The following is a 12,596-nucleotide window of genomic DNA, read 5'->3' on the forward strand; positions in this document are numbered from 1 at the left end:
AGGTAGAGGAGCAAACGGAAGGCACAGGAGAGGCAGTGAGGGACGATGACTTTAAAGATAAGTGTCATGTGAAGAGAAGCTGATAAAGTAGATGAAAGCTGGAGTAACATGTGGGACTCGGGATCTCTTTCTTAGTTTTTAACACACAAGACACTAGATGATATAAATTTCTCCAATATCACTGGTTCTGATGGGACAGAAAACTTGTGGAAGTTTCAAGATCTGTTTCTGAACAATCCTAAATTCGGCAAAGGTGCCTCAGAGACCCTCTCTACCACTGCAGGTCCAGTCCTAGAGGGTTTACTACAAGATTTTATTTAGAAATCAGTCAATCAGTCAATCAAGTTTTCAGTTTTTTAAGAAGTATGAAGCCAGCAATTGAGAGGAAGCTCATTACCAAAAACAAAGGGAAATCCATCAACTGATGACTAGATTAAAAAAAACCACAAGCCACCGTGGCATACCCACCCAACAGAATATTATCTGGCAGTAAAAAGGAATGAAGTGCCGATACATACTACAGCACGAACGAATTTTGAAAACGTTACTTTAAGTGAAAGAAGCTAGTTACAAAAGTTCACATATTATACGATACCATTTTTGTGCAGTGTCCAGAATAGGCAAATCCACAGAGACAGAGAGATTAGTGGTGGCCAGGGACTCAGGGGAAGGGGCATGCAGGGTGTGGGTGACTGGTAATGGGTATGGGGTTTCTTTTTGGGGTGGTGAAAATGTTCCAAAATTGACTGTAGTGATGCTTGTTGAATTCTGTGAATATACTAAAGAAACCCACTGAACTGTACCCTTTAAAAGAGGGAAGCTTAGGGCATAAGAATTATATCTCAAGAAAGCAGTTTTGGGCTTCCCTGGTGGCGCAGTGGTTGAGAGTCTGCCTGCCAATGCAGGGGACACGGGTTCGAGCCCTGGTCTGGGAAGATCCCACATGCCGCGGAACAACTGGGCCCATGAGCCACAACTACTGAGCCTACGCGTCTGGAGCCTGTGCTCCGCAACAAGAGAGGCTGCAATAGTGAGAGGCCCACGCACCGCGATAAAGAGTGGCCCCTACTTGCCACAACTAGAGAAAGCCCTCGCACAGAAACGAAGACCCAACACAGCCAAAAATAAATAAATTAATTAATTAACAAAAACAAAACAAAAAACCCTTCCACGATGATTACATCCCCTCTTCCTTTCCCCTCTAGTGGTAACCACTATCCTGAATTTTATTTAAAAAAAAAAAAAAAGAAAAGAAAGCAGTTTTTTTTTAAAACAAGGAAAGAAAAAGGGAATTAACCCTAAGCACCTGCCCTACACCAGAAACTTAACACACACTCTTTAGGGAATGTATTATACCTCATTGTGCTGCCAAGCCCAAGCCCTACCTCTTTACCCACATAGCACCACCTAGGTAATGAGTGTTTCTGGTTAAAAGACAAGAGTTGACAGTTTACTTCTGAAGGCAACGTACCCTTATTCTGATCACTGTCTCTTTAAACCCTGCGATGGTCTCCCATGCCTTCATCCCTGCATCTGTTCCATGAAGACCGCAGGCCTAGCTTTGATTTTATACAGCTCACAGCTCACCAATATCGACAACACACATCTCAGTGCTGACAAATGTTTGGTGTTTGTATACAGTGAAATACCCTTTAGGAACTCAAACAAAAAAACAAGAGGAAGTCCACACACAGGAGGATACAGGAAGAAAATGAAGACAGTCAGGAGAAAGGCAGGACAGTGAAAATGAAAAGACCTGCCGAGAATGGTTTCACTGTTTTGCTTGAAGCAAATGTGCAAATTGGAACACCCAGATTCAAACACACAAGCATGCCATAAAGGCAGACAGAATTACTGCCAGTCAGCTTTTTAAGTTGATAAGCAGTTTGCTATTAAAATGGCAATTTCCATTAATGTAACAGGTGGTATATCTCAACTAGACTATACAAATGGTAGAAATTATAAAAACCAGCTTTTATACTTCTCCCTGTATCTTCAACCCTCTCCCCCAACCCCAAATCACACTCATTCATAAAATCCTGGATACAGCCAAGTGTGTAAAAATGTTTTACTGGTTTGTAATTATCTAATATTAGAAGTAAATATTTAAACAATATCTTGAGACCATAAGACAAAATTAAAGGAGAAGCTGGATAACATTATGAAGCCAGTGTTCAGTCTTTACTGCTGGTAACTTTTCCCTGGAGAAGCTGACCTTCGTACCTCATCACTGGTCCACCCAAAGCTGTCAGTGAGGTCTGCGGTGGACGCAGCTTCCTGGTCTAAGAGCAGAAGCTGTGCAAACAACCGCTGTAACTGCAAAGGTATGATTCGGACCTGAATGAGAAAAAAATGCATTTCTAAATATCTTTTAAATGTTGGTTGGGCCTTTTTAAAAGGACTGCGTACTAATTTTCTCCTACCTCCTAGTTCATTTAGTTCACTCGGGAGAAAATTTATAAATACTGTAAAGGGTGAATGAAGATTCATTTTTCTTTGAAAATTTTAATTCAGTACAATTCTTAGCTATCTTGACATATCACAGATCAGTATTAAAACCCAAACAGGCCCTAATAAACCACCCAATTAATTACAGACTGACAGTAGTTCAACTCTCTAATAGTTCATCCTTTCTCCAAAATACCTCAGATACAGACATACTCCCTATGAGGAATTTTCCAGTCACAAGTATCTCACAGGGCTGGCTGCACCCTGCGTGGCTTTCCTCCTGCTGGCGCCACGCCCGTTCCTGCCTGTGTGCTGTGGGCCAGCGCCCTGAGAAGGCTGCTTGGAGCCTGATCTGAAGACTGGACTTAAATATCTAAGCTGAGAACAAGCCTTTAGAAAACTTTATGGCAATTCTGCATTGCCACAGCATTTTTATTATATCCAATCAAAGTCTGATCTGCAACAGACTGGGAATAAAAAAACAAAAAAACCGGGCTCTTTGCCACACGGGCAGTTTGAGAAGCACTCATGAATCCAGGGCTGGATCATGAAAGACTCTTATTAAGAAGTATAAGGCTGGACTTCCCTGGTGGCGCAGTGGTTAAGAATCTGCCTGCCAGTGCAAGGGACACGGGTTCGAGCCCTGGTCCGGGAAGATACCTCATGCCGCGGAGCAACTAAGCCCGTGCTCCACAACTACTGAGCCTGCGCTCTAGAGCCCACGACCTACAACTACTGAAGCCCGTGTGCCTAGAGCCTGTGCTCTGCAACAAGAGAAGCCACCACAGTGAGAAGCCCGCGCTCAGCAACAAAGACCCAAGGCAGCCAAAAATAAATAAATAAATAAATAAATTTATTAAAAAAAAAAAAAAAGTACAGGGCTTCCCTGGTGGCACAGTGGTTGAGAATCCGCTTGCCAGTGCAGGGGACACGGGTTCGATCCCTGGTCCGGGAAGATCCCACATGCCGCAGAGCAACTAAGCCCATGCGCCACAATTACTGAGCCTGTGCTCTAGAGCCCGCGAGCCACAACTACTGAGCCCACGAGCCACAACTACTGAAGTTGCACACCTAGAGCCCAGGCTCCGCAACAAGAGAAGCCACTGCAATGAGAAGCCTGCGCACAACAAGGAGTAGCCCCTGCTCGCTGCAACTGGAGAAAGCCCATGCGCAGCAACGAAGACCCAACGCAGCCAAAAGTAAATAATAAATAAATAAATTTATTAAAAAACAATTTATAAAAAAAAAAGTACAGATTTTAGGGGACTTCCCTGGCGGTCCAGTGGTTAAGGCTCAGCGCTTCCACTGCTGGGGGGCGTGAGTCTGATCCCTAGTCGGGGAACTGAGATCCTGCACGCCACACAGCATGGCCAAAAGAAAAAGTACAGATTTTAGTCTGAGGGTGATAAAGTTCTGAATGATGTTTAAGCAAGGGAGAAACGTGCTTAGATACGCACTTACAGTAAACCAATCCCTCACTCAGTTTACTTCCAGAATACCAAACTGAAGGAATACTGGCCCCTTATTTTTTGTTGTTGCTACAAGTAAGTGCATTAAGCGGACTTTTTGGTGCGCTAGTGCGGACAACTCGTGAGTATCTCCTTAATGCAGAGAGAGGTATGTCTAAAAAGCAGCAGCGGCATTGCATCTGCATAAGTAATTCTCTGTTGGAAGGGCAGTTCCCTTAGCAGTAAGGTATAGGCCAAGACACTTTCTGAAAATAAAGATCATATTTGGTAATTAATAAAATTATTGATTCCTATGAATAAGCAACTTAATTCTTTCCTTAAAACATTTCCTCAGTACTCCAAAAAACCCCTGTGAATCAAAGATTTAGTACCTTTGCGTCAGGTTTATCCTTATCCTCTAACGAACCAAGCTCTTCCGGGCCAAGAGAAAATAAAGCTTCTAAACAAAAAAGAAGAATCACAGATGTAAATGACATTATCTCATTTTTGAAAACTGTCTTAGAAAGCCAAGGCCACCAGTAAGTAAAAATCAGTTAAAGATTCAGAAATACGACTTGACAATATTTACACCCTTACCCTACACATCTTGCTTTCTGGTAACGTTATTTTTAACCACTGACCCTATTAGAAAGTGGGAAGCTAAGGTTTCAATGAGGGAGAGCTGCAAAAGGAAAATTATACATATAAAAACCGTAACATCAGAAATCTTTGGTGGCTTCCTATTGCCTATGGCAGTGGGTCCCAAAAGCCACGTGAGGAATACTAGGAAATACACAATATATAATTGTGTCACACGTGTTTGTTTACAAGCCACACGTGAGACTTCCAACCATTCTTTCATGAGAAGGAGCACCTTTAACTCTGAGATAACGCCCTTCCCATTTTGGTATGAAAATATCTTTTCTGCGTTGAGGGTAATAACAGATGTGACTGACCTTACCTGGAAAAAGACGTTGGCAACTCCAGAATTTGTTTATAATTCAGTGTCTGGGTATGCCACCCAGTGGGGCATATCTGAATCTTTTGGGAAGTCTGTATTCAAACAGATAGGAACACCTACTGGGAGACTGTGATATACTCCAGGGAGAGAAGGGATGGGACGGGTGTTGCACTGTTGCCTTAGTGATTACTGTTACGTTATATTCCTCCTGAGCTCCCGGCAGGAACTGGGAAAAACACTACAGGAAGGTTACAAACATAAAGGTTGAAGCATAAGAACCGTACAAAGCCTTCCACAATCGTCTCCCACTACTCCCAGCTACACTGATCTGGGAGTACAGTGGAGCCGAATCTAGTCCTATTCCTTTAAATATGATTCCAAAAAGTTCCAAAAATTTGCCCAGTTCTCTGCCAGTCCCTACCCTTTCCAAATTGTACGCCTTCCTCAATAAGCTTCAGGACCCGCGCTACGCCTTACTAGGAGCGTGTGAGTCACGCTAAGGTGTCGGCCCATGTGCTTGGCCAGCCACCCCGTTTGCTAGAGAGAAGGGGGCCCGGGGCTCCGAGCCCTTTCTTCTTAGCGGCGCTCTCCATGACCTGCCTGTCTTCCCCAACAGTCGCCTTCCTCACCCTCTTCTTAAGGCTACTTTTCTACTTTAAGTTGCCCTTGAACTTCAATTATACTAAAACTTGGGAAAAACTTAAACCTCCCTAGGAACCCGCTTATTCATGCTCCAGATTTCTAACGGTGGAACTACTGAAGGCACTGGGGGGATATTTTTATGGAGTGGATGGAGTCACAGACAAGAGGCAACACGCAAATCCACGTGCACTTCGACCCAGTAGAATGGCCCTGGAAGGGGATAATGGTAATTATACACTAAATCTCTGGAGGCAGGAAGTCTCTGTAAGCTTAGAAGCAACAGAAAATGTCACAAAACTTTGCTAAATTTGGTAGTGGTGGGAAGGGGGATGAGATACTGGATACGGGATGAGCCAGGTTGTCTGTCCTCAGAATGTGGAGACATGGTGGGGAGCTGAGCTACAGTCATGGAGCTTCGTAGCTGGGGGCCCCCAATCAGGGCCATGTGAAGGCAGAGGAATCTTCACACTGAAATCAAGGGAACACAGAGACTAAGACCCTCCAGGGAACACAGAGACTAAGACCCTTGTGGAGGAAGCTAGTTTGCAGAGGAGGAATGGGACAAACATGTAGAGAAAAATAGGGGCAAGAAATCAAGGGTCCAAGGAGGTCAGGGTGGCTTCCTGTAGGTGGTTTCTAGGAGATTCCCCTATATTCTCACAGTAAACCTCCCTTTTAATTGAGCTACTTTGAGTGGGTTTCTGTTCCTTATACACAGCCCCTTATCTAACACCTTGGATCTCTGGAACTCAGAATTTCCAGATTTTAGAAAGGTAATACGAAGAAAGGGTTCAATATGTTAACATTACGTCCCCAGCAGAGTCTGGGACAAACAGTATCTATTAATCAAGGACTTAATATTCCTGTAACAAATGTATGACCGCTCACCCAAGTGAGATAACGAAAACTATAAACAGCCTCACAGCAGGTCAAGCTCTCAGGCCAAGCAAGTTCAGATTATTAGGTCAGGCTGTCAGAGTTTTCCAGATTTCAGAACTTCAGATAAACGACTGTGGACTGTATGAATGTGACAACCCCTCCCCACTCCAAAGGGAAGCATATACGTGTACTGAGTAACTCTGGCTTAAGTGTTTATTACTTTGAGAAACTCCAAAATACAAATGGTGTACGATAACGAAGGCTGGCACGCATGACAAAACTGTCTATGTTGTACTTTAAATTATAGGAATTCGAAAAGAAATACACTGCCTTATTTTTTTATCTTGTTACTGGACATTACTGTGATCACACAGAAAATATTCATAATTTAAGCTTCACACTCCTCTGCAGAATTACCAATTTATGTCCCTCATTAGCAACAATTAACGCACACTGTCGAATAGACATTTAAAATACTTTGTCTATTTGTGATTCTGCATAATTAATTACAGGTAGATACTGAGGATATATATGACCAGCCAAATGCATGTAACACAGCATACCTCTGAATTCAGGTGTGAAATGAAGAGTCTGAAGAAGGGAATTGAGGTAACAGGTTCCACCCTGATTTCTGATTCCACTTAAACTGGTGAATCCTCTAGGAGCAGGTAGCTCCAAAGCTTTGGTCTTTAATTTCTTCCCTTTTCCATAATGGTCATTTGACACACTGGAATAATCCTCTTCAAACAGGTCCCCAAACATTGTGAAACTAAATACTACCCTTAAAAAAATATAACATGTTATATAAATGTTTTTATTTTTAAAACAAAACTTCCCCACATCTCCCTTTTATACTTGGGAGCCTCCATTTTAAGTCACTCTTTAGAAAGTATAGACAGTAGTTTGGGCTTTGGAGGCAGCAAGACCTGAATTTTTTCATCCCTGCTCCACACAACCTGTGCGACCGTGGGCAGGTTACTTAACCCCCGTTCTTATAAGTAAAATGCGATACCAACTGTCACGCAGGATCATTTAAACAATCAAATAACATAATGAAAGAGAGGCATTTAGGGTACAGGATTTGGCCCACAATAAATGACAGCTGTTTTTAAAAAGGCATATTGATATCACTAGTGAAAAAAGAAAGAAAACCCATCAATACACCTAATCCGCTGAGGTGGCAGAGCCGAAGCTAGATTCTGAGCGTTGACAATGGCCTAGGGACCATGAATCACTTCCTAAAATCTCTGCTTCTCAAACTCCTTGCACCAGATTATGACACTTAAATAAGTTAAATGGAACAAATTAATCTTTAGAGTAGTTTAGTACATGGCCCCGAAGCCGGACAGCCGGGTGGAGATTCACTGGGAAAAAAACACTGCCATTTAAATTATGGAGCCTCGAGGGCTTTACAACATGTATCCATCCAGTGATCCCAACATTAGCTCCTGGGATCTAAAGAATCCGCTCAAGGTCTCACATCGAGCGTGGAGGAGGGTCACCTGGAGACGAGAAAGGCCAAGCGCCTAGCACAGTTCCTAAGCGATAGGAAACGCTGAAATGCAATTATTTGCCTTTTCAACCCGTTCCTCAGAAGAAAAGCACAAAAAATGGAACTTGAAAGTGTGGCCTCGAGCGCGTGGTCTAGATTCCGGTCTCCTCCACTCCACGGTCAGACCAGGCCCTCAAGCCCTCCAAGCCACCGAGCCCAGGGGCGCGAGGAGGCAGAGGTCCCCACGGCGGGGGACCGCAGACCCCTCACCAGGAGGACGCCGTATCCCGGGGCTGGCCCGGGCAGCCTCTCGCCTCGGCCCCCCTCATCCCTCCCGAGATGCCCGGCCGCAGGCCCCACTTACTGCCTAAAGCCCAGACCCCCGCCCCGGCCAAAACTCGAAGCGAAAGAACGCGCCGCTACCGGACACCGCCATGTTGGCGTGAGCAGCTCTCCCGCAGCACCGCGCGTGAGCGATTTATGGAACGCACGGACTACGTCTCCCAGGATGCCCGGCGGGGGAGCGTCGGCCCGCCGCGCGGGGCCTTATGGGCAATGTAGTTCTTTTGGCCTGAGAATGCGGGAGTCGCGTTGAGTGGACAGTGCTCGCTTCCTTGTCTGCTGGCGGCTTCGCGAGTCCGCTCGGTCAGCCGGCCACTCATTCGTTCACTTTTTAAAGTTTATTTTTTATCGCTGTTCTCAACTCATGTTAGTTGCAGTAGAGAGTACAAAGATCGCTTGTCATTTGGCCTGGCTAATGCCAAGTTACTTAAACCTTGGAAACATTTGTGTAGGGCTTCAAGAGTACCGTGCACTTACAAAGACATTTTACAGGTGTATCTCCAGTGAAAAATGTTCCAAGTAACTTTGATCCTTTATAACATCCTCAGTGTTTACTTTGCGCCAACTCTCATACACAAGAGTACACTAAAAATACTTCAAAATCTCCTCTCTTGCCCTCTTGAGCACCTTTGGTGGACTCTTTCAATAGCCTGTTTAGGCTCTTCTGGCCGTCTCTCCTGTCGAATGAGGGCGACGGGAAGAAAATCATTTTGACTTCAGCTAAAGATTTGAGAGATTGAGAAGAGCAATAGTGATAGACGAAGCCACAAGGCAGGAGTCAAAGTGAATGCCAGCCTAAGGGATTTGTATTGGGAACATAGCGACATTCCTGTGGCTGCAAATGTTCAGGAAGTGCCGGTAGGGAAAGAACTGGAGGCAGGGGACCAGCTGGAAGGCTGAAGGTCTAGACCAGGAAACCACAGTGGGAATCGCATCTTCTCAGTTCTTTTGTTTTGTTTTGTTTTTAATAAATTTATTTATTTATTTTTGGCTGTGTTGGGTCTTCGTTTCTGTGCGAGGGCTTTCTCTAGTTGTGGCGAGCGGGGGCCACTCTTCATCGCGGTGCGCGGGCCTCTCACTATCGCGGCCTCTCCCATTGCGGAGCACAAGCTCCAGACGTGCAGGCTTAGTAGTTGTGGCTCACGGGCCCATTTGCTCCGCGGCATGTGGGATCTTCCCAGACCAGGGCTCGAACCCGTGTCCCCTACACTGGCAGGCAGATTCTCAACCACTGCGCCACCAGGGAAGCCCTTCTCAGTTCTTATCAGTCTTCCCTCGGCCACCTTGCCCCCTTGGCATCCTCCTTTTCATGGTTCTCGTCCCTGCTCCAAGGCACTCTATCCTGCTGCTTCTCTTTCTGCCTTTTGACTGCTTCTTCTTTGCCCGCTGTGCTTCATTCCCTTCTTCCTAACAGTGGATATTCCTCAAAGTTCCATTCCCTGGCCAAGAATTAGCACTGGAAGGTTAGCTTCTGAGGACGCATGCTCACCCTTGTACCCAGCTGTATCCCGGCCATCTCAACAGTGCCTGGCTCATTACAGGAGCTTAATAAATATGTGTTAAATGAATGAAAGGCCTGTTAACACCACCATCCTTCCCCTCATCCAGCATCAAAGTCTCGGAGCTGTCTTTGAAACTTCATCTTTCCTCCATGAATCCAATCATTTGTAACTCAAAGTATCACCTGGACAATGCTTCTTCTGTTTCCATGGCTCCCTCTCTGCCTGGCAGACCCTCATGAAGTCTCACCCACCTTAGAATGACAACATTTTAGGTGGACTGCCGCTTTCTCCATCCCATCATGCGTATCACTACCACCTCCATCCCATCATGCATGTCACTACCAGATCCATCTGAGGCGCACCCTGAGCTCGCATTTCTCTACCAAAGAGGCTTTGGTGATTCTCTGGTATCTAGTCTAGAAATTCCACCATGGTCCAAACACTATTTTTTAAAATAAATTTATTTATTTTTGGCTGCGTTGGGTCTTGGTTGCTGCATGCGGGCTTTCGCTAGTTGCGGCGAGTGGGGGGCTACTCTTCGTTGCGGGGTGTGAACTTCCCTCACCAGGGAAGCCCCAACTGTGGGTTTCTCATTATTGATCCATGCCCTTTATTAGGTTGAGAAACTTCCCTTCTTTTCCTAGTTTGCTGAGAATTTTTATCAGAAATGGATGTTGGATTTTATCAAACATTTTTTTCTGTGCCTATTGAAATGATTACATGGTTTTACTTTTTTAGTTTATTTATATGGTGAATTACCTTGATTGATTTTCTAATGTTAAAACAGCCTTGCACTCCTGGAATAAATCTCACTTGGTTATGACATATTATATTTTTATGTATTACATGGTACATATATATGTTTATATTATTGAATTTGGTTTGTTAAATTTTTGCTTAGAATTTTTGCATCTATGTTCTTGAGGGGTATTGGTCTGTAGTGTAACCGAGCAAGGCCCTATGGGGCCTTCCCAGGACATGCCTTCCCCCATATCCTCTGCTTTAGCTCCTCTCTGAAGTACCTACATAATAGTATTTTTTATTTTTCAGTTTCTATTCACAAAGTAAAAGCTCCAGTCCATCTTCTAATTTTTTTGAAAAATTCCTGACATTACAGAACTAAACTGAAATGTATTAATATTCCACTCTTACATTTCCATGACAAACAAAAGAATTTCATGAGCCAGAACAAACAAACAAACAAACAAAAAAGCCAGGGTAGATAATAGTATTTGATGCAAATTTCCTACGCTGTTTTGCAGATGTGAAAACCCCCCACCAAATGGAAAAACTACTTGCTGACCATGAGCACAGACCCCCAGGCCTCCTGGAGCCTAAGGACTGATAATCTTAACCCCTGTGACACCGTCCTGCTGCCTCACCATCAGCCCATCACAGAACTGTGCACAAGCTGACAGTACCCTGTGACAGCCCCGCCTCACCTGCCCTTTAAAAATGCTTTGCCAAAACCCTTCGGGGAGCTTGAGACTTTTCAGGGTATGAACCACCTCCTCTCCTTGCATGGCCTTGCAATAAACCTTTCTCTGCTCCAAACTCCTTATTTAGTTTTATTATGTGGCAATGCTGGTCTCATAGACCAATTCTATGGTCTTGTAACACGGAAGAGCAAAACCCGACTCCATGTTGGATCTGTTTCTTTTACTTTAACCTTTGCTACTTCAACCTTTGCTTTTCATTTACTTTTATTATTATAATTATACACAATGGCCTGCCTCAGGGAACCCTACCTCTCTGCCTGAATGTTAAACTAAAGGGCCTTTGTTCAGCTCTCAGGGAGACAATCTGACCCTGCCCACCTGTGAATGGCTGCAGAAAAGAAGAAATTGACACATCCCCTCCCCCATGCTGGCCAAGCCAGGAGATATTTTGTGAAATTAATGGCCTTCTTACTTTACTTCGTCACCTCCTCCCCCTCTCCGTTCTATAAAAGAAACTGGCATCCAGACCCCGATAAGATGTTTTTGGGGGGACGCTAGTCTGTCATCTTCTTGGTCTGCTGGCTTTCTGAATAAAGTCACTATTCCTTGCCTGAACACCTCGTCTCCCTATTTACTGGCCTGTCGTGTGGGGAGCAGAGTGAGCCTGGACTCGGTAACAGTCTCATAGAGTGAATTAGGAAATTCCCTATGCTTCTACTGGAGTATATTGCATCTATATTCCAGAATATTTTCTGGAATGATAATTGGTAGTACTTCTTTTTCCAATGTTTGGTACATTTATCAGTGAAGTTATCTGGGTTTGAGGTTTTATTTGTGGGAAAGTTTGTATTGCAAATTTAATTTTAATTTAAAATACATAGGTTATTTCTATTCAGCTTATTTATTGATTCTTGATTAAACTCTAGTAGTTTGCATCTTTTAAGAAATTTGTCCATTTCATCTAAGTTGTAGAATATATTGGCATAAACTTGTTCATGATATTCTCTTATTCTTTTAATATCTATAGAACCTGTAGTAGTGATGCCACTTCTCTCATTGCTGATATTGGTCATTTCTTCTTCTCTCTCTCTCTCTTTCTGTTTTTTTTCTGATCAGTTTGGCTAGAGCTTTTTTTATTTATTTATTTTTGTATTTATTTATGGCTGTGTTGGGTCTTCGTTTCTGTGCGAGGGCTTTCTCTAGTTGTGGCAAGCGGGGGCCACTCTTCATCGCGGTGCGTGGGCCTCTCACTATCGCGGCCTCTCTTGTTGCAGAGCACAGGCTGCAGACGCACAGGCTCAGTAATTGTGGCTCACGGGCCCATTTGCTCCGCGGCATGTGGGATCTTCCCAGACCAGGGCTCTAACCCGTGTTCCCTGCATTGGCAGGCAGACTCTCAACCACTGTGCCACCAGGGAAGCCCTAGAGCTTTATCAAGTTAAT

The 12,596-nt window shown here is 44.2% G+C and overlaps 1 protein-coding gene across 7 annotated transcripts in view; it reads right to left on the reverse strand.

Moving 5' to 3' along the window:
• Window positions 1-9,364, reverse strand: part of USP40 (ubiquitin specific peptidase 40) — a 95,048-nt gene extending 85,684 nt beyond the window's left edge. Inside the window, exons 1-4 of one of the 7 annotated variants that reach the window (XM_082466261.1) lie at window positions 8,294-9,364; window positions 6,942-7,159; window positions 4,289-4,356; window positions 2,224-2,337 (exon numbers count right to left, since the gene is read on the reverse strand). In XM_082466261.1, the coding sequence (XP_082322387.1) occupies window positions 2,224-2,337; window positions 4,289-4,356; window positions 6,942-7,140 (381 nt within the window). In that variant the 5' untranslated portion in view covers window positions 7,141-7,159; window positions 8,294-9,364. Of the gene's footprint in view, window positions 1-2,223; window positions 2,338-4,288; window positions 4,357-4,857; window positions 5,096-6,941; window positions 7,160-8,234 lie in introns of those variants that run through there. The other 6 variants (XM_082466260.1, XM_082466259.1, XM_082466262.1 and 3 more) reach the window with 6 other exon arrangements.
• Window positions 9,365-12,596: the final 3,232 nt, after the last annotated feature.

This window comes from Balaenoptera physalus, assembly GCF_965194825.1.
Source record: "Balaenoptera physalus genome assembly, chromosome: 6".
Taxonomy (NCBI): Eukaryota; Metazoa; Chordata; class Mammalia; order Artiodactyla; family Balaenopteridae; genus Balaenoptera; species Balaenoptera physalus.